We start from the raw sequence: 23,373 nt of genomic DNA on the forward strand, positions 1-23,373 counted from the left end.
GTCTGATAATCGATCAGATCAGACTGATTCAAACTAATTTGGGCTGATCAGCAGTCAGTGAATTTGGTATCGATCAATTAAGTCTTCCCACCAAAACACAACACAGCAAAATGCGGTAGGTTTTACATAGGAAAGCCAGACTGATATTTTTCTGATATTTAGAGATGCAAACGGTCTACAACGAGTAGCTGTATGAAACAAGTATTGCACAATACCACAGGCTTTATTTTAAACATTTATAGCTTACTCGCTTTTTATATAACTTTATAACCTATATCACTGGGTTCTACATCTTCTACAAAGATTAATAAGGACATTGCAGACTTATTTATGTTTCTGTAAAAATAGCACTCATATATGCAAATATTATGAATCATTTGAAATGCTGCTTAAGTTACGACTCATTTGACCAGCAGATGTCCTCAGTGTTTCTCCTTCTAGGTTCTGAACAGTGAATCATGGTTCAATTGATTCAAAGATTCAGAACTGATTTCTACAATTACTGATGTAATAATTTTCATTTATATGCACCAATACAGCAATACGGGGCAATATATACCAAGAAAATTTACTACAACACGTGGGCAGTACTTCCGTGAACATTTTAACTGATGACGCATATGAATCGTTAAAAAGCGTTTGAATCGAGTTTGGATCATTTTACTGACTCTCTTGTTCGATCTCGTTCATCAAAATGAACGAATCTTTTTTCGAGTCATTTCGTTTCGTTCATTTAAGGGGCTTTAAATGTTATACTTTTAACAGGCAGATTCCCCGAACACATCCACCTACGCAGTCTTGATCCTATTCTGAATTAAGAAATCATTCTAATGCAGTCAAAACTAATTTACAGGGAACATAAATAGTTACTTTACCTTCCGAGTCTTTCGTTCATTTGTCACGTGACAGACGCATTGAACGGATCGTTCTTGAACGACTCATCACCGGTAAATATGGCTGAACGCGGTAGTGAATCTCGAGATGACATTGTAGTAAACCATATGTCTAATTCAGGTAAAGCTGATCTCAGAAGTGTTCTGGTTACAAGTGTTTTGAATTTAGAAAAGCTCGACACCGACCTGTGGAGGTAAACAAATGTACTTTTCAAAATATTGAGTCTATTAGATTTACTTAGCACCAGTAACATATTTCCAGTGAGTTATCTGATCTTTAATTATGCTCTCAAAACGTCAGCACAAAATCTTTACTTATGGATTATTCTCTTTTTTTCTGGAACGTTTTAGTTGGACGTTCTTCTAACGTTTTATAAATGTAACAACTTGTTTCAGAACGTTCATAGAACATTCAAAAGTAACATTCCAATAATGTTTGCAAAATTCTAAAATGGAATGTTCCCTTAACATTAGTATAACCAAGAAAACAATCATTTAAGAAACTGGAACGTTTAAACTGGAATGTTTTGAACTTTCAGCGAACATTCAGAAATAACGTTTTAAAGGTTAGTTCACCCCAAAATAAAATGATTGCATAGGCTAATGTACTCATCCTTAAGCCATCCTAGGTGTTCATGACTTTTCTTCTTTCAGCAAAACACAATCGGCATTGTTAAAAAATATCTCAGCTCTTCCAAGATTTATAATGGGAGTGAATAGTACTGAAGCCCAAAAAAGTGCATTCATCCATCATAAAAGTAATCCATACGGCTCCAGGGGGTTAACAAAGGCCTTCTGAAGCGAAGTGATGCTTTTTTGTTTGAAAACTTTCCATATTTATAACTTTCTAAAGCTGGGAAGAGCCAGGATATTTTCTAATATAACTCTGATTGTGTTCGGCTAAAAGAAGAAAGTCACATACACCTAGAATGACTTGATGGTGAGTAAATTATGCGATAATTTCCATTTTCATATTCAAGGGTGAACTAACCCTTCAATAGGAGCTTTATGAAAATGTTCTTAGAATATACAGTACCAGTCAAAAGTTTGGAAACATTACTATTTTTAATGTTTTTGAAAGAAGTCTCTTATGCTCATCAAGCCTGCAGTTAAAAAAAAAAAAACAGTAATATTATGAAATATTATTACAATTTAAAATAATGGTTCTCTTTTTTAATATACTTTAAAATGTAATTTATTTTTGTGATGCAAAGCTGAATTTTCATCAGCAAGTACTCCAGTCTTTGGTGTCTTATGATCCTTCAGAAATCATTCTAATATGATGATTTGATACTCAGTTATTATCAATGATGGAAACAGTTGTGCTGTTTAATATATATTTTTTGGAATACTTTTTTTAGGATTCATTGATGAGTAAAACGTTAACAGCATTTATTCATAAAAACAGCATTTATTCAAAATAAAAACATTTCTAACAATATAAATCGTTACCATCACCTTTTATCAATTTAACGCATCCTTGTTGAATTAAAGTACTAATTTCTTAAAAAAATAAATAGTTATTGTTCCCAAACTTTTGAACGGTAGTGTATATTGTTACAAAAGATTTCTATTCTAAATAAATACAGTTCTTTTTAACTTTTTATTCATCAAATAATCCTGAAAAAAGTATCTCAGGTTATAAAAAAAATATTAAGCAGCACAACTGTTTCCATCATTGATAATAACTGAGTATCAAATCATCATATTAGAATGATTTCTGAAGGATCATAAGACACCAAAGACTGGAGTACTTGCTGATGAAAATTCAGCTTTGCATCACAAAAATAAATTACATTTTAAAGTATATTAAAAAAGAGAACCATTATTTTAAATTGTAATAATATTTCATAATATTACTGTTTTTTTTTTTTTTTTTAACTGCAGGCTTGATGAGCATAAGAGACTTCTTTCAAAAACATTAAAAATAGTAATGTTTCCAAACTTTTGACTGGTACTGTATATTTTTTAAACTAACAAAGGGTACCATGGTATTACCATGTTTTTTTTCTTACAGAGGGACACATCACTGGGTTCCTCGCACTAAACGCCTTTTCGGTGGCCAGATTGTTGGACAGGCTCTTGTAGCCGCAGCCAATTCAGTCAGTGAACATCTCTATGCTCATTCACTGCACTGCTACTTTGTGAGAGCAGGTAAACTCAGATGTTATCTAATCACACATGGAAAGTTTGGTTTTTGCTGTATTCCTCAACAATTGTGTGTTCAGGGGACCCAAAGGTGCCTGTGCTGTACCAGGTGGAAAGGACTCGGGATGGCCGCAGCTTCTCCGTGCGGTCTGTGAAAGCCGTTCAGCACGGTCAGCCCATTCTGATCTGTCAGGCGTCGTTTCACACGCAGCAGCCGAGTCCACTGGAGCATCAGTTCATCATGCCCACCGTCCCTCCACCCGACACACTGCTCACCGTCGAGGAGCTCATCCAGCGCTACCTCAGGTCTCAGCACAACACTATGTGTTTCCCAGAGTGAATTATAATTATAAGTCATATATTAAATGCAGGGGCGTAGCACAAGATCCCGGGCCCTATGCAGTCCTGATGGGCCCCCATGTTCCTCAACCCCCCACATGGACTAAACCATTTGCCGCATTAGCAAGGGGTCGGAACGTGAGACCTTAGATAGTCTTTACTAGTCAATCAACCAAGTTATTCAGCCAATATACTAACTTTACATTTCATCTGACATTCATTAGGAAATTTAATTAGGAAATGAAAATATCCAGGTAAAATAAGATATATTCCAGACTTTTCGAGGGCCCTCTCTCCCCTTGGGGCCCTGGTAATCTGTACTGGTTTTAACCCCAGTCTGACGCCCCTGATTATATGCAGGGTTTGAAATTTACTTTTTCACCCACCGGCCAATTTGGCTACTAAAGTTACCGGCCATTCAGAACTTCTACTAGCCAAAAATAAAAAAAATAATCTAGATTAAAGCTGCAGTCCGTAACTTTTTTGGGTTAAAAATTATCCCAAATAAGTTTTTGAGCAAGTACATAACCAGCCGGTGTTCAAAACTCTCTGCTTGCCGTAGCTCAAAACGGTAAGCTTGTAATAATGTTTTTAACTCCAGTGGTTCTAGTGGATTTCCGCGGGAAATTCAAGCATGTCTTTGCGTCATTACGTCACTGTCCACATAAAGAAGAGTCTCGGCTAGTCGGCTATGAGTGTGAGGATGCTGGAGGAGGAGATTTATAGCCTTTTCTCACAGCACTTGATATAATTAAACTTTTCTATTTGATGGCGGATCTAGAAAGGTTCAAACGACAATCACCAACTGGAGATTCACCCGCTGTAAAATGCGAAAATGCTTTTGAAAGGTGGCGTGAACTCCGTGTTTTGAAGGGGTTCAAAACGGACGCAGAGACGGCTTTATTTCTGCTGGACAGTTAAGACATAAGCGATCGTTAGATTTAATCAGTGTGATTTACTGCAATGCTTTTTTCCCCTTAGTTGGTCAGAACTAAAGTGGATGTTACTTGTTCAGAGGACATTTTCCAGTGAAAATTCTAATGTTGGTCATACTTACGGCGTGGCGACTGACAGCCGCACGTTCTCCTCAAAACATCGGATTCGTCCGCACTGTGCCGTGCCGAGCCACAACCCACGTAAAGTTGATAATTGCGCGAATAACTGCAATTGCAGATTTCGAACAGAGATGGCGACAAAGAGGAAAAACTACGGACTGCAGCTTTAACTACGTCACAGCTTTTATTTATTTATTTATTTATTTATATACAAATTTCATACATTAATTTCTTAATCAAACAAAATCCTGTAATCCAGCATCTCCTCTCTTCATCTTTCATCCTCATCACCAAAAATGTGTTTTAGGATGGACAGATCAATACAATACAAAGAACATAAAAAAATGTAGGATGATGGAAAATAACAATGTCTTTTCTGTCAATCAAATGCTTTTTAATCTTCGCTTTTGCTTCAATGCAAATGAACAAGCGTGCCGTTATTTGTTGCATATGACTGGCATGTTCATGTAAGCCAGATTTGTGCAGATTCTGTGCAATACACTGTATTTAATATATCATGATGACTCACGAGTGCAGATTTGTCTTACACGAACTTCCCCAGCAAAGTGATTAAGGATAACAAGTAACACGCCAGATTGGCTCGTGATTTGACAGCATTACCCGCCACAGTTGATTTTCGTCGGGTTGCCGGGTTTTCATTTCAAACCCTGATTATATGACTTTCTTTTTGTTTACAGTGATCCGAACCTGGCTGACAATACGCGACAGGGCCTAAATAAAATACTTGCTGATGAAGTTCCTATCGAGATCAAGCCAGTCAACCCACCTGATTTTTATAGACATGTTGCCATGGAACCAAAGACGTTATTCTGGGTGCGAGCGAGAGGACATATAGGTAAAATAAGCATGTCATCTCACCACTTCTTTATACCACCACTTATAATGAAAAAAATTGCAAATATGGTACCTTTACAACAGCTTAAACAGGACCCGTAAAAGGACATCTGTGTATTTTATTTACACATAAACACACAGTAGAATATAACAAGGTACTAGAAGGCACGTTTTAGGGGTAGATACGGCACAAAATTGTCCAAGCTGTTTTTGCACATTATTTCTGACAGTGTGTGATTAATGAAATGAATATGCTATAAAATTAGTTGTGAGGTTAAAATTAAAATTGCAAGATTATTTATTACATTATTCGGGATTCCCGTAAGTCAAGAAAAACCTGGAAAAATTCCCTTGTGAAAAAGGGGTCCACTTTAGCATACTTATTCTAAATAGAATATTTATTATGGAAATTATATATTTCAAAAGAATAAACTCAAGTGCAAACTGGATGTGTAATGTTTTGGGCATTTCATTGAATTTTATTTACAATTAATTTAAAATATATGATAGTTTAAATGTAATGTTAATGCAATTATTTGAGTGTTTTTTTTACTCACTTAAGTACATCTATATATGTGTTATTTCATTATTACTTTTATTGTCTTTGAAATATGGTAAAGTCTGCTGCTGAATGTACTGACAAGCAGTTATGATCAACTAAAATATACCGTGGAAAATCTGTTGTGTATTTAAATATATTTGTAAACTGCAATTTAGAATATTTTAAATAAATGAACCATTAAAGGTAATATACAGCTAATCAAGTTATTTAGTATGTTAGTCAACACATCAAAATAAGTGTTGATTAAAACATAAAATTAACTTTAAAGTAAAACTTATAAATGTGTTTTACTTGCATTACTTACTGCCTTTAAGTAATGTACAGTCATTATCGTAAGTAAAAACCTGTTGAGTTAATTCTGGATAATGACTGTACTTTCCTTGTTTAATATTATATTTCTGAATATTGTATGTGTTGTGTTTTAGGACCTGGTGACATGAAACTGCACTGTTGTGTGGCAGCGTATGTATCGGACTACGCTTTCCTGGGTACAGCACTGTTACCGTACCCAAATCACAGGGCCCAGTTCTCCGCCTCTCTGGATCACGCCATGTGGTTTCACAGCACATTCAGAGCGGACGAGTGGATGCTCTACGAATGCGAAAGCCCGTGGTCAGGTCAGCAGCTTCCATCCATTCTTGCATGTTCATGTAGTTCATTAGTGATGCACTGCATGATTCCATCCGAGATTCTTAATGTGAGTTTTGGGATATCGCACTAAAACATGCCAAATATAAACAACAACATGTGTTTAAAGTCTCCCTCTGGTAAAAATCCAGCTTTTAATGTTGTTTATGTGTGTATGTGCTGTGTTTAATCTGCTTTAAGACAAACCATGTGTAAATTCACAAGTCGACAGCATTGCTGAGTATTTCCTCCTTAAAACTGCAGTGAACCAAAGACAGTCTCAAAAACACGCTTTGAAATCGCTGGTGTTTCTGACGTCACAAACTACCTTGTAACCAATCAGATCAACGTGTGATCGTCAACCAGTGGATCTCTGAGCTGAGTGAGTGAGTGGAGGCGGGGCTCATTTGCATATTCATAGAACTGCGTATACTAAATGAGGCGATGGTGTCGAGTTAAATGCAAGCTATACGCCTACTGTCGCGAATTTGCAACAAACCCCTTCCATTCAGACTGCAGGCGAGATAGCGTGTGTTTTCCCCCAATGCCTGTTTGTGCACATTCGATACATACCTAGGAACATTTTGCACGCACTGGTTTCTCGTAGGAGCGGTCGGAGTGGGAACTACATCCGGTTCACCGAAGCTAATATTTTGGTTTGCCGCATATCAAGGGCGCAAATGTGGAGAAATTGCCCAAAATGAGTTAAGTTGTGCTAAGATAAAAATATGTACCAGCTTATTGATTGCTTCTATAGCTATGTTATTCATATAGACTTCATGTGACGAATATTTTTTACGTACTTTGTAGATTTCTGTTTGTAGCAAATTTGCGACATTGGTCCATAACGGCTGGATTGGGCTAATGGCTACATATTATAATAATGCTGTATTTAGATGGTTTCAGCCAAAAAAAGTTTTTTTTAATTTTATTTATTTATTTATTTTTCACAAAAAATAGCATGTTAGGATATAACACTATAAGAATATATAATGTATGCACTGGAGAAACAAGGAAAGAGTTAAACAGAGTGTAACATGGAATGTATAAAAACTACTGTCAATGTTAGGGAGTAGGAGAGTGTTTTGTTTCTTGCTGTTGTCAAGATTCATTAATTTGTCAATTAAAGTTTATAAGTTCTAACAACTTTGTGCCATGAATAAAATCTACATACCTGAGATGGGAAAATGTGTTTTATTAATTTTACCATTTTGTAAAAAAAATTACCCTAAATGCCTGTTGTCGCAAATTTGCAACATACCAAAATTTCTATTTATTGTGCAAAAGTGAAATTGATAATCTCAACATTATTTACCATCTACTTAAAGGCAAAAACACACATCATTTTTTTTTTAATATATACAGCTATATAAATTCAGGCATTAAGGGGTTAAGGCATGAAGAATTTTTTCCTTGGGAAAAAAAACTTTAAATATGTAATTTTGGTGATCAAAGATGAGTTTTAAGGAATAGAATTATTGACTACATGGGGGACTTTAAATTCTACAAAATAATGCGCTCAATTGAGGTGTATAATTGTTTTATCCTGTTAGAAGACGTGCATAAACTACGATGGAAACACATTTACTGAATAAATCCCTTGATGCGCAACAAAAACCTCATGTGACTTTGCCTCAGCAGAGGCTGTGATTGGATAACTGGACTAACCAGCGGACCAATCACATCGCAGCATCTCAAATGTTGGTTTGGTGTTTCTGAAACACCGGAGTCAAAGTCTGTGATCAGAATGATTTGGTTTAATTCCCTCCAGAAGCGTCTCACACGAGTGTGTTCCCAAACACCAGCATCCGAACGCTAGAGAACATGACAGCGTTTATTGTGTTTCGTGAGGCGCTCTGAGACGAACTCATTTATGATGGAGGGAAAAATAGCCATTTTACATTTTATTACAGATATTTTGTGCTAGGAAGTGATGATTTTGGTCTCTTGAACACATGTTTGATTCACAAATGTTTTACGCGATATTCCAGTTTTGTGCATAAGTTAAAATTGCAACTTTGCATGGAAACATAGCTATTGATGAGTATATGATGATAATAAACACTATAATACCTGTATTTCCCATCAGGCGGCAGCAGAGGCTTCGTCCAGGGCCGTTTGTGGAGACAGGACGGTGTTCTCGCAGCTTCTTGTGCCCAAGAGGGAGTGATACGAGTCAAGGCAGTTTCTCAGAGTAAACTATAGAGGAATGAAAATATACTATTAAATAGTATTGAATTCTTGAGATGCCTTATGATAGTTGCCAGGCTGACATTTAAAATGTATTATTTGTCATATTACAACCATGGACTGTAAAAAACATTAATAATACAACATTAATAATACATTAACATAATAACAATGCACAATCAATTTCAAGTTTGCAGTTGGTCTGTAGAATATGGCATAACAGCACTTATAAGCTTTTCTTTTTTTGTCCCTTGTGCTAAAATTGTCTATTTAGGCTAACCCTGTTCAAAATGTTGAAGACATGTCTTTGCTAATGAAGTGTAATGAACATTGGGGTTAAGTTTGCTGTGTTTAACAGAAACCCTTGAAGTCTTAAATGACACAAACTCATGCACTGCAAGTTGTGAATGTGGACCATTTTTAAGTGTAAACAAGAAATGTAATTATTTATCATTTATTATTAAACTAAACAATCTGAGGTTGTGTAGAACATTCGTAATCATTCAGTATAAACAGTTAGTGCAACATGCGCGAGGAGACGCCGGAAGTGACGTCGGTATGGTGACCGCTATAACCGCTAGGTGGCCATTCCGAAGAGGACGATAGCGATTAAAGCTACAGGGATTCGTACGTTTGATATTCACTAGAACTAAACATTAACCATGCCGCGAGTGTACGTCGGCAGGCTGAGCTATCATGTGCGGGAGAAAGATATACAGCGGTTTTTCAGCGGGTACGGGAAGCTTTTGGAGATCGATCTGAAGAACGGGTAAGTTTGTGGAGCGCGTCGCGGCCTTGACGATGGCCTCATAACGATACCAACTTTACATCTTCAATGCATTTATGGACGTTAAATGCCTCGTAATGCTTGCAAAATTGAATTTACCTCACAATTTAAGTTTAAATGCTGGTGTCTGATTTTATCCGTCTGACCTCACCGCGTGCTCAAAATGGCGGACATTTGTTGTCCACAGCGCGTGAACTACTTTTATACAACCATATGATTAAAGTGCATACGATTTTACATTGTGCCTCGATTCTGAAGCAGAATAAGTAAATGATCGCTTATCTAAGAAAATATCGACTGAAGTTAGTTTGTAGAGTGCACAAATGTAATGGTGCTGATGACCCGAATGCGATAACGTTACTGCGGCGCGCCGTTGTTTGTGTGTCGCGCGCATTAGTTCTCGCACACTTTAGTGAATGTATTTATAAAATACACATAAAGAAGTTCGGGCTTTTTGGAGTAGTATACCAATATGATTCTCACACTGTTTTGCCATTATGTTGCACAACTTGCCAAAATGTGCAGTGCATAAAACTGGCCAATATGGCGGACGTTTTTGGCCTTATATTGACAATGAGCGTCTTAAAGCAATTTAAATTGTATTAAACAAAACGTTTCATCCAATGCAAATATATAGACTGCGTTTTCAAAAGCCATTTTTGACGAAGACTGTGTATATGTCAGACTTTCTTCCCCCTGGCGTAGTTTCACCAGGATTTCGGCTTTTCAAGCAGGATTATTTAAATGCGTTGAAATCATGACAGCTTCAACAAAAACATGTGCCATAATTTATCGACCTCGTTTATAATACCGTTAAAAATTAAATTTTACTTCCGTAACCGGACTGTTGCACTCATTTCTTCACACTTGTTTTTAGTTGGTAACGGTAGTCGTATACTGTTGTGAAGTCGTTTTTCCATTGATTCCTAACATCGCCTTTTTGTGGACATTACCCTCAATACTCTATTGTCCCCTCAAAGTGAGCCTGAAACTGCAGTTTTCTAGTGTTTTCTGCCCTATTGTGACGTTGACGGATATCCGAGTGAACTGATTGGATGGTTGTCGCCTGAAAGGGGCTTTGGTTGTTGTTTGCTTATTGGTGGATCTCATGGGTGACAGGTTGCCCCGCCCTCGCGCCAGTAAACACGTCATCGGAGATGAAAATGGATGTTGCTGCAAGAGGGAGAGGAAGTGATTTTGACCAAAGAATATGTGAAAAATACAGATAAATCATTGATAAAATACTGCAATATTCCATCAAAAATAAGAATGGACCACTTGGACGTTCTGCTTATTACTACTCTTGAGTTTCCTGTAACAGCGTTCAGCGCACTTATATACATGAGATCGCAGATAATTACTATGTTTAATTGCTGTCAATTAGGGGTGTGCGATTATATCATCCACGATAATATCATGATTGTTGTTTTAACAATGTACGATCTGATGTTATCGAGTATGTCTCTCACTTTAAGGTCATTTCACGCCGCACTAACACCAACAAACAAGTTAAAATTTTATGAAAAATAACTCATGTTCACACTACCCCTACAGACACTGACAAACGCTTATTGCCAAGTTATTATTAACTTTTTTACAACAAAAATGAACCATCACTGAACTTAATTAAGATGAAATATGACGCTATTTTCTTCTAGATGCTAAATTTGTTGCATTATTTTGCTGTTATCTCTGTAAAGCTGCTTTGAAATATGTATTGTAAAAAGCGCTATATAAATAAAGGTGACTTGACAAATGTTAATCTCAATGCACGGTGGTGTTTCGTTACTGAATGAATGAATGAATGATTCAATGGCTCGTTCATTAAGACAGTCAAACACTTTGTTCCTGAATGAATCCGCTGTTTGAATGAATTGGTTGAAACTCAATGAATCGCTCATTAACAGTGACTTGCTGCCACCTACTGTTTTAATTTCACATTTGAATTATCTTTACATTTTTTTTGAATCATTTCAAAATATCAATATTCCAGCTATGTCTATTTGGATGTCCCATTTGCTGGACATTTAAGTGCACAGCGCTACCAGACAGACAATACAATTTTGGGTTGGACCTTATTGAGACTTCTTCAAAAAGTTTGAGACTTTGAGATCCTTCTATATATTGTTTTTGCATCCAAAATAAAAGTTTGTTTTTACATAGTATATGTGTGTGTATGGTGTATAATTATTTTCTATATATAAATACACACACATGCATGTATATATTTAAGAAAAATTTATTTATATATAAAATATTTATATATAATATAAATTATATATAATATAAATATATATACACAGTATATACATGCAAATATTTCTTAAATATATACATGCATGTGTGTGTATTTATATATAGAAAATAATTATACACAATACACTAGGGCTGTAGTCAACCAAAGAAATGCTTAGTTGACCAAAGTCCTGTCCTGCGCAATTAGTCGACAAAAAAATTAAAAAAAATAAGACGCGATGTTTTGCATTTTGATTGAACATTTATTAAACAATTGTCATTGAGCATTTTTTTTTTTTATTGACACCTGGGATCCCGTTTTAATTTAGGCTAACTTAATTTCGTTTTTCTTTATTTAAATTTCGTTTTTTCTGTATTTAAATTTCGTTTTTTCTTTATTTAAATTTCGTTTTTTCTTTATTTAAATTTCGTTTTTCTTTATTTAAATTTCGTTTTTCTTTATTTAAATCTACCCTTTACTGTGTCAGTAATTTGTTAGTCAGAAAAATATTAGACTACCTTAAAAGTATTGCTTAAGTTAACAGACTGTGTGCGTTTTATATCAGTGTCCGTTCTCGGAGAATATAAGCCCTGCTCGCGTGAGGTGCGCCGCTTCCCGCTCGCGCTGTTCTGTTGTTTACTATTAATTCTGAACGTGTCGCGTCTCGCGTGTCTGTCTATATTGCACCAAATGCGACACTGCACTCCCTTGTGAAGTCGATTGGATGAACGGTTCTCGAAATAATCAAAATGCAAACGGACAGACAGACACATAGAGATTACTACCTATATTCCTTAGCCTACTGAGCGCGAAGCAGCAGTGCAGCCAGCCACAGGTGCGGTTCCCGAGTGTTCTACGTGGTGCGCTAAACTGTGGCGCTGTTACAAAATAGCCTAAATTAAAGCATTTAAAGTTGGGGATAAAACATAGGCTAATTATATTTAGAATACAGTAATATATAACTGCTTATAAAGGAATAAATATCAAGGAGTAAATCAATGAAAATCTCTTTATTGGTGGAAAAAAAAAAAAATGCAACTGGTCGACCAAGACGGCATCGACCGATTAGTCGACTAAACGACTAAAGTTGACAGCCCTACCATACACACACATATATTATGTAAAAACAAACTTTTATTTTGGATGCGATTAATCGTTTGACAGCCCTATTGTTTTGGTCACAGTTTTATTTTAATTTCGTGTCATATTTATTCATTTTTATTTAGTCTTATGGTTGTGGGTGGATCTTGGGCTTTGTTGTAAATAGTTATACACAAAATGTTTTTTTTAAAAAATCACTATGCAACGTTTTATGTTTAAACCCAAGTGTGATTATTGTTTTTTTTTCCAGGTATGGGTTCGTGGAGTTTGAAGACAACCGTGACGCGGATGATGCCGTGTACGAGCTGAACGGTAAAGATCTGTGCGGGGAGCGTGTGATCGTGGAGCACGCCAGAGGACCGCGGCGAGACCGAGATGGATACGGTGGCGGTGGCGGTGGCGGTGGGGGTTATGGGGGCGGTGGCCGCAGTAAGTACAGTCTCATTCATCATCTCGACAAACCTGTTCTCTCTTTATCTTCCCCCTCAGGCACGAGGAAGAAGTGGAGGTGAATAATAGCCTAACTTTTAATTTCCAGTGGACGGCATTTGCACCTGCATCCAGTGACTAACTACATTTCTCTGAAGTCTGCAGTTCCTGTGGTCCCGATCGAAGGCTTCTGGGATATCATATGTTCTGTTTAATGCAGATGGTCCTGAAATATGACCTTTTTAAATGGGGATTCCCTTAAAAGATGCCTTTGCTTTTGTAGTTTTGGCCCATTTTTTTAAATGCCAAGGGTCATGAGAATGTGCAGTATAACTTGAGTAATCCTAAAAAAGTTAGGGACTAAAGATGTTTACATGTCAGATGATGGGCTGTTTCCACTTTGTATTGGTCCAGCTCTAAATCTATTCTAGCTAATAGATTTAGTAATGAGTTGTTTTTTTGTTTTGTGCCACAACCTGAAGCCTCACTGGCATGTAAACAGTATGACGTGTGACGATGCGATTTTGTGTTTACATCTGAATTCAACATTAACAAAAGTCCTTGATGTTTCAATTTAAAAGAGTCCGGTGCGGGCTGAGTCCGAGTCCATTGAGGCTAAGATGACTGCCTGTCCCGTTTGGCCTTGGCTTTCACCTTACAATGTGTGTGTGACCTTTGCCCTTTGACCCTTGGCTGACCTAACCGGAAGCCATGATGACAGCTGCCTTTTGCCAATAGACCAGGGTGATGGTGAGGAAACCCATTGGTTTTTATGTTGAACGAAATATTGGTCAGGTTAAACAAATTTATGTAGCTACCCGCTAGTTTTTCCTTTTATTTTTTTTATTTCTTTAATAAAAAGAGCAATGGGCTTCCCTTGCTATGTGTCTTTTGCTGTCGCTGTTCTGTCAGTAGACAGGTAACGTCAGCATCTAATGTAAGTAAGTAGTCTTGGTTATTTTTTTATTTTCTTTTGTAATTTTACTTCTGTTTGTTTTCATGAGGGCAGGGCTCCAGACTGCGACCAAATGGTTGCATTTTGCGACCATTTTTCCAGCCGGTGCGACTACATTTTGATAGAGGTCTCACTGGTGCGACCACCACGTTGCCCAACTCATAAGAGCTGCCATTTCTGTAACATAAGAGACGTCAAACGAAACCGCACTACTCAGTTGAGAAGCTCAGAACAGGTTCACTCGAGGGCCGATCAATCAACACTGTTAGCTGGGAGATATAGTGAGAAAGCATTTTATTTCGCAGCCAAATTAATAACATTGCTGTGATAACTAGTGAGAAACGTTTAAATTCAGTGCAGAATTCTGTTATGAACCACAGATCAAACAGCGCTGACATGGAAACCAGGAGAAACCATGAACAAGTTAGAAGGCTTTTCAGTCCACAAATCACCAACATTCACCATGGATTTAATATAGTAAATCTAACTGTAACCATGGTATTGTGGCAGAAATAGTAAAATGTTTTTACATTATTCATTTCAGGGTTTGTACAACCTTTGAGAGACAAATTCATGGACTTTCAAGTGTTTAACACTTTTTCTAGCACTTCAAAGCTCTAAACATTATCCAGTTTAAATGCTATTTTTAATGTAGTGACCAAAAACATTGTGTTCATCTATCAAAGATTGTCCCCATTTGTAAAGCTAAAAGTTTCAAGATGTAGGGAAACTAACACATGGCAAACAAACGCTTTTATTTAAAAATAAAAAGACATGAAATTACCAGTATAACCAGTAGATATCGGCAGAGGAGCACTTGTTGGCTTATTAGCCATTTCCACTCCCTAATATATATATATATATATTTTCCCACATGTTTTGCTTTTAAATTTATGTTGGGGTATAATGGAATCCCTTTTATAAAATATCAAATCAAGAAATAAATTTGTCAAAGTTTGACACTTTTTTTTTTTATACTGAAGTAGCAAAAGTCTAAATCTCATGAAAAACAAAACTTAGTCAAGTTGCGAAGAATTACCCAAAGTAAAGAATGACCTCATTTTATAATCTCTGAAGCTGTCGGTCAGTTCAGTGTGATGCTATAGAAGAACAATGGTACACTTAAATGTTTCCCTATAAAACTTGGGATGTTGTTAAAAGTTCATTTAATCTGCATCTCAACTCAAGCTCAGTGCTTTATCATTTCCAACAAATAAACATGTAATGTTACTAGTGACTGCACTTGGTAATGCAAAACAATAGGAACTTTTTAATTAAATTGCTTTTGATTGACGACCCCCCCCCCCCCCCCCCCCCTGGCGCCCCCATCTGTAGAACTGCTCTCAAATGTTAGTCTGGAGCCCTGTGAGGTTATGTACTCGTTTGCTGTCTTTAAAATTGGGGCTCACGTTAAAACCTGTGCCGCCCTTGTGTCGCTGGAGTGGTATTCATGTTCAGAGCATTGCTGTTCTTGAGCTGTTGGGTAAAGACCAGCAATGCGACCTTTGGCCCTTTCAGAAGGACTGATTGAACAAATCCAGTGCGGTCAGATGTCAGGATTTATTTTGTTTGTTTTTAATAATCCTACAGTAAGCGTTCCCTTCAGAACTATGTGGTGCTGAGGTCCGTTTATTTGGGTGTGACTATTCAATGGGGTGGGGTGGGAAGACTTTCCTCAACATCATGCTTTATGCAGTGTGATGTCTGAAGAGGTTGCCTTGTGTGCGCCCTTTGCATTGGGTCTAATTCAGTACTGATTGTCTGCTGTCTTTTGGCTTTTGTCTGAAGGCAGTAGTGGTTATAGCAGCAGGAGCCGAAGCGGAAGAGACAAATATGGACCTCCGGTCCGCACGGAGTACCGTCTGATAGTGGAGAACCTGTCCAGTCGCTGCAGCTGGCAGGACCTCAAGGTAAGCACTTTGTTCAGATTTAAATGATTTGATGTTGCTATCCTCTTAAGAACTGTTTTCAAGGTCCTGATTCAAATACCAGTGAGCTTTTCTGTAGCAATGCAGAGTAGTCAATTAAATGTAGTGCAAAAATAATATTGGTTCAGGATAAAATGGTTTATTCTACCCTCTTGTTTCACAGACGAGGCTTAAGCTAGTCCCAGACTAATATGCTTGTTTGAGCTGTTTTAACTGAAAGCACTTTGCTCTGACATCGTAAAGCTGCAGTCGGCAAGATTTTTTTTGATTCATATTCACTGAAACCGACAATATGCTCTGACAGAACAACATAAATCAGCCAGTTTTAGAAAAAAACCCACGCTGCTTTCGTGACGTTCGTCTGTTACAGGACAACTTAGTTTGAATAAAATTAATATTTCTGTAGTGTTCAATGTTGTTATCAAGAGAGATGCGCGGATGGGGGTATTAGTTCATCCGCAACCGCATCACATAACTCATCATCCGCACCAACGTTTTTTGACCAGATTTCAAAGCCGCACCCGCCCGCCATCCGCTGATTGTTTTGCGGTCTATGGACGATGCACTGCTCTGCTGATGCGAGCCGCAAGAAAGCCTTTGTCTGTTCTAGAAAGGATGCAGCAAAGATATTTAATGCTAATGTATGAGGCCTACGCTGAGTTTCATTAATTTACGATGAGATGCGCTCTAGTTCACAATGCAATGCAAGTGAACGCGGCGCACCGGAGCCTCAATGTCACAGTTATATTGTCTCCTATATTTGCTTTTTATTTATTAAATACATGCAATTGGTTGATGAAACATTTATTAAAATTAAGATACAATTTGTACAAAACGAAATTTGCTTTAAAGAAATGCTTTCTACAAAGCAAAACTTAATGAAGTGGTAAAAATCATGTCTGACGATTTACAAAACTTCATTAAGTGGTAAAAACCATGTCTCCCGATTGCAAATGTTCATTGCTAATGTTTATTATTGCAAATGTTTTTCATTTGTTTAATAAATCTCATAATGATGGCACATCACTAGGCTATATCATAGCTTTTATTTCTATCTCAAATGATTGGCGGTCGCTTGGCAAAGAATCAAATACAGTTGGAAGCGACGTAGACCATTAATAACACAGACTGTTAACAATTGTTTTTAATTAGTATTTGAACATTCTCTATGATAAAAAATGTTTGTCAAAAATATTTTAATAACACGGTTTTGGCGGTTATAGAGTTGTAATGACGGTGTTCAACTATAACCGTCGGTCTCACGGTTATATGCTAACCGTCACACCCCTACATTCAATACAATTAAGCGCACTTTTTCACAAGGGTTTTCTTTTTATTTAGCATGTGCAGTTTAATTCAGCTGACAGACCTTGCGTTTATATTTTCCTCATTTCTGGTCATAACTGTAATTCTGACACTACGTGACTTTGGAAAACCTTTGTATAATTGAAGAGCTTGTTCTTCACTATAGGACTTCATGCGTCAAGCTGGAGAGGTGACCTATGCCGACGCCCACAAAGAACGGACCAATGAGGGCGTGATCGAGTTTCGCTCCCACTCTGATATGAAGAGAGCTATTGACAAGTTGGATGGCACTGATATCAACGGAAGAAAAATACGTCTGGTAGAGGACAAGCCTCGGCGCCGGCGCTCCTACTCGGGGAGCAGGTCAAGGTCAGGCCTTCGGTTTTTAGCTTCATCTCATTTACTTGTGTGTTTGAAAAATGTCTTCTGTAGATTTCTTGAACCAAACCATATTTTCCAGGTCTCGTAGCAGACGCCGTTCTCGCAGCAGGAGCCGCAGGAGTTCACAAAGCCGTTCACGCTCCAGATCTCGGTAAGATGGTGCGCGTTTGTTTGTGCGATGTGCTTTTCTAACAATCTTCTGTAGGGCTGCAACAACTAATTGATAAAAACAAGATGATAATGAGAGAACTTTCGCCAGTCGCGTTAAATTTCCTCACTGAATAAAGTTTTTTTTTATGGACAAAATGCAGCTAAAAATAGTGTTGGAAACAGAGTGAGCTGCTGCGGGACAGGTGCGTGATCCAAGCTGCCCAAAACATGAGACTTTTTTTTTGTTTTAGTTCACCCAAAAATGAAAGTTCTGTCAGTAATTACTCTCCCTCATGTTGTTCAACCCCGTAAGACTTTCGCTCATCTTCAGAACACAAATGAAGATATTTCTGATTAAATCTGAGAGCTGTCTCACTCCTCATAGGCTTCTCTGTTATTGAAACTTGCCGGCCCGGCGAGAAATTACTGAGAGTTTATTTTTGGGTGAACTAACCATGTTTAACATGGCTTGCCCTTCAGGTGCTTTGACTGATGCGTGTGCTGTTAAATATGTGATGTTTTCTTGGTGCAAAACTTTCATTTTTCGGTTATATCGTTACTGTAAGTGTTACAAATTCATGGGAGTATTTCTATTTTGCACGAATGCTCGCCCCGTCAGTCTGGGTTAAACTTCAGACTTTACTGAGCGCCGGCGCGTCAAACAGACGGGACGCATTATAGGGGAAGACGATTAATATTCAGTGCAAAAATATTATTTTTGCTGAAAGATCTGTTGTTGGACATTTAAATTTCGGTTTAAAAGTCAACATTAAAGTATTTGTAATTCAAGTATTTTATGAGAGGAAACTGTAGAGAGATTACTGCGTGTAATTAGGGCTGTCGCGGTGAAGGAATTTCCCTTGCGGTAATTTTGAGTAGCGCGGTATGCGGTATTATCGCCATTTATTTATTTATTTATTTATTTATTTATTTATTTATTTATTTAGATATATTTATATTTATTTGTTGCTATATACATAGGTTTTACCATGTGGTCAGCATGCACAAAAACGAGTAGCCTACATTTTCAGTAACCAATGTAACCGAAACTAAACCGCGTCTCTGCGCATTGAAAGGCTGTCAATCAGCACGCATTACATTGTTACGGCAATTGACTGTCTTTGAGTGAATCATTAAACCGTTCATTCAACGAACACGTTCAAAAACGCTTATTCTTTAAAAGATAGTAATGAAACAAGTTAAGCTCCACTTTTCAAGGCTGAGCTGACCAGCAATGCGTCGCATGGGTAACGCTGAAGGAAGCTGACGCTTAAATGGTATTGATTCAATGCGTGACTCGCTGCTTTTTGATTCCCGCGGCTTCCTCGCGCTGTGGAATGCTGACCAGCGCTGTCGCTGATGCCATTCATGGTAAATCCCCTTATACGTTAATGCCTGGCTCACACTACAGGAGTTTTAGGCCGATTTATGCCCGATTTCCCCCTCCCGAGAATCTGAGAAAAAATCTTGTCGAGGACCTCGATCGGTTCCGATGTTCGGCGCAGATTATCTGGTAATGTGAGGCGTTCACAGATCGAATCTTGCACCTCCCGATCTGCTCTCGCACAAATCGGGCTCGCCCCGATCATATCAAACATGTTTGATATTTAAGATTTTAAATCGGGATGAGCAAGTCTGTGATTACGTCAGTGCTGTCAAAAAGACAGCAGGGCTGTGCTGAAGGAATTTCCCTTGAGATAATTTTGAATGACTGAACTCGATACGCGTTTTTATCTCCATTTATTTATTGCTAAATAAATAAGTATTACGCTGTGTTCAGCAGGCACAAAGGCAGGTAACGTTACATGTTCAGTAATGAAACCGAAACTAAAAAGCGCGTTAAAACGAAATGGATTTCAAAATCAATGCACGCGTCACCGTATTTAAAAATGCACATCTAGCTTGTTGCACGCACTTTGTCAATTTAATAAAATGAATACTTTAATTGTGACAATTAAAATGATTGAATATTAAATATTAAGTGGCCAATTTTTGTAATAGTATTTATTTGCTATATATCTAGCACCCCCTCAGCACCTGCGTTAAAAAAATATCTGGCACCGCCCCTGGTTATAACGGCCCACGTATTAAAAAAATGGTCGGGTTTAAATACGGCTCGGGCTCATAATTACAGTTATGTTAATGTGTTAATTGTGTCGGGCCGGGCCCGGACACAATGTGCATGGGCTCGGGTAGGGTCGGGCTTGATTTTTTGGGCCCGATCTAAGCTCTTAACTCAAAGACGGTACCGGTAGGTTCAAAGTCTCTGTGCGTGTGTATGTGTGTGCGTGCGTGTGTGTCTCATGGCAATGCATATCCCATATGTTTCCATGCTTTTCCACTTCAGATCTGCTGCGTGAGATCACGTGAGGCGCTTCCTCTGGCACGATAATCTTAATAACATTTTGTAGTGTGTGGTGCACCGCGATTTTCAAACCTTGTAGTGTGAGCATGTTTAAGATTTGAGGGAAGAAAATCTGCAAAGATTCTCCTTAAGTGTGTGCTGCAACCAGATTTCAAAATCGGTTAGGATTTTAAAACTCCTGTAGTGTGAGCCAGGCATAAGAGGATGACACGACAAATATTTCGCTTTCCTTGGACACGGAAAGCTTTTCACGCATATGACTTGACTTGACCTCAAAGACAGACGCAGGTAATCGCATGCGCTCAGTCGATCTCTCTCTCATTTACTGTCTGTAAGTCTTAAGAGCAAATCAATGAAGCCTCTGTACAAATCACCATGATAAAAACAGTCTTGTTATCATTATTAACTTATTTAACATTCAATACACAAGCACAAAGTTCAAAATAAGAAGGGTATAGCCTTATGAAAAAAGAAAACGTGCGAAAATCGCGGTTGCTATTGTTACTTGCATTCCTCTGCGGTTGGCTTCTCAGTAGCGCGGTTTTACAATTTTGCGGTTATCGCGACAGCCCTATGTGTAATTGAATATAAATGTAAGACGTTTCCGAGTGAATGTGTTCCTGCAGTTCCTCTTATCTGTTAACACTGAGTTTGTGTTTTTATTTTTATTTATTATCTTTAATATCTTAATTTTTAATGTAATAAGTTAAACTGTCATTTTGCTTTATAGCTCTTTTGCATATAGCATAAATATATTCACAATGTTTTCATAGCATTCAGTTGGCAAATTTGTTTGAAGGACTGCTTTGGCCAGGATGTGGAATAGTGTGTTTTGTCAATTAAAAAAAAGAAAAGAAAATTGGGCTTTTAAATCCATTTAATCAAAGAAATAATCAGCCAACTAATCAATTGAACCTTCGCAGGGAGTTTGATTGACAGGCGATCTGACCAATCACGGTCAATTATAATCTAAATAATTGTTAGTTGCAGGTCTAATCTTCTGACTGTGTTTACAGGTCAAGGTCCCGCAGCAAGCGCCGCTCCCGGTCCAGATCCGGCCGTAAATCCCGCTCCAGGTCTCGGAGAAAATCTCACTCCAAATCCCCGTCAAAGTCCCGCTCCAGGAAGTCGAAGTCTCGGTCCCGCTCGCGCACACAGAAATCCCGCTCTCGTTCTGACGTGCGCAAATCCCGCTCCAAGAGTCGCTCCAAAGCCAAGTCGGAGAGAGATTCCAGAAGCCGCTCCAAGGAAAAGTCCGTCAGCAAGAAGTCCCGAAGCCGCTCTGCTTCACCGATGGAGAATGGGAACGGAGACCGAGCCAAATCGACCTCTCGTTCACCGTCTCCTAAAGAAAGCCGTCATCAGTCGGAGTCGCCCGGCAAACGCTCTGCGTCCCGCTCTCCTTCCCGATCGAAGTCTCGTTCCCGTTCTAGGTCTGCCTCTCAAGACTAGTGTCGCTGATTGGAGTATCTAAGGCACAGCTCAGTGTTTAATCCATCATTCACAGCCTGTGAACATTCACCAAATGCTTGAGAGGGCCGAGCCGGTGTAGTATTGATTAACGTGCCGTTTTCAACATTGCATGAAAACAAAATTGCGTACCAGATGGGGTTTTTTTTCTTCTCCCTTACATGAGACGTGTCAAATAAGAATTAGTAATTGTTTGTGCTTGTAAGCATTGCTCAGGCCATCGTTTGTATTCGACTTGCTTTGCTATGAGACGTCTTTAAATGCTCTTATCATATTTTTGCTTTAGCGTGAGGTTTGAAGAGGCTGTAACAATACGTTATAAACTGGCATTACTTTTGCAACTGTCCTTTTGTGGTGTAGTCAACAAGATGTGATAGTTGAGTGGTCAGCTGTGCTTCCTCACTTTATAGTAATTCATTCCTGTCTTGCTGAGCTGAGCTTTTTTTTTTTCTTTTTTTTTTTTGTCCTGGAATCTTTGTTTCCGTTTGTGCTTTTGCTCATCTTGAATTGTCTTGGAATTTTTGTTTACAGGAAGTTGAATGCATCACTTGCAGTGTGATTTCTGTGATCTCATTTTTAAATGGATTTTTGGATATTTTCCAGTGTTTTAGTTAAATAAACATTTAATTGGTTTCCTGTGTTGCTGCTTTTTTCTTTCTCAAAATAAGTTTATTTTTTTGTTTGTTTTGCATATGAGTTGCAATTAAGGCAAATACACACATGCCTGTGTGAGACATATCCAGTCTTTAACCTCAAAATATTATTTAAATATTATTACTGTAATAGTCGGGGGTGAAAATAATTCTTCACCTCTCCGTCCACATCTATATGCACTGAGACTGGCAGTGAAGTTCACATACTTTGAACTGAAAGTAATTCTGTTGTTTATTTGAAAGTGGCTTATCTTGTATGTGACATCTGGAGGAATCTCACCATTCATAATCAGGGTAAGTCAATAAATAATTCAGTAAACTTTCCACTCAGTGTTCTCTTAGGTCAGGGCACATCATTTAGCGATTTCATTTGGTCAATTAATTCACAATCACTGCCTTCCTGTGCTAAAATCCCTACAGCTTGTCTGTTGAACACAGTTCAGACTACAGAATATTTTTTCTTTAAAACAAACTGCATAGAAATGAGAATGTTATGTAACGTATCGATTTGACAAATGTATTCATTAAGTTTATTAACCCTTTATCTCAGCAACCAAAAAACAACGAACCAACACGATGCAATAAAGAGCTTCTAGTAAATAGAAAAAGTCACTTGGATCACATATTAACAATAATAATATATCGAATAATATTATTGCAGTGATTCGTTTTCTTGCTAGACCGACTATTTTCCCAATCTAGAAGTAAAATAAAATAATTTCAACTCAAATATAGCATGCCCATATTTGAAAGGCAGTCGTGTAAGATGAACTATATTTCATCCCATCCTATCAGGTCACTTCTGACTAATAATATTTCCTCTGACTTTCTACTTATTTTTTATTATAGGCTGTGTTGCTAGCTTCTCATAGTTACCTGGTTAATGGTAATTTCGACGTTTGATCTAAAAAAAATATGACCTAGTATACATAGTTATGACTTAG

At 37.7% G+C, this 23,373-nt stretch overlaps 2 protein-coding genes across 2 annotated transcripts; both read left to right on the forward strand.

Annotated features, from left to right (window-relative positions):
* The first annotated feature begins 941 nt into the window (after positions 1 to 941).
* On the forward strand, positions 942 to 9,222 carry acot8 (acyl-CoA thioesterase 8). Its single transcript, XM_079857304.1, has 6 exons — positions 942 to 1,087; positions 2,911 to 3,047; positions 3,122 to 3,347; positions 5,134 to 5,291; positions 6,278 to 6,469; positions 8,569 to 9,222. Exons 1-6 carry the CDS (start codon positions 954 to 956, stop codon positions 8,682 to 8,684), a joined length of 963 nt encoding a protein of 320 aa, XP_079713430.1. The 5' UTR covers positions 942 to 953; the 3' UTR covers positions 8,685 to 9,222.
* Positions 9,207 to 22,408, forward strand: srsf6b (serine and arginine rich splicing factor 6b). The gene is made up of 6 exons (XM_079857301.1): positions 9,207 to 9,438; positions 13,044 to 13,222; positions 15,966 to 16,087; positions 17,577 to 17,779; positions 17,871 to 17,942; positions 21,323 to 22,408. The coding sequence occupies exons 1-6, from the start codon at positions 9,332 to 9,334 to the stop codon at positions 21,756 to 21,758; spliced, it is 1,119 nt and encodes a 372-aa protein (XP_079713427.1). The 5' UTR covers positions 9,207 to 9,331; the 3' UTR covers positions 21,759 to 22,408.
* Positions 22,409 to 23,373: the final 965 nt, after the last annotated feature.

This window comes from Squalius cephalus (genome assembly GCF_949319135.1).
Source record: "Squalius cephalus genome assembly, chromosome: 22".
Lineage (NCBI taxonomy): Eukaryota > Metazoa > Chordata > Actinopteri > Cypriniformes > Leuciscidae > Squalius > Squalius cephalus.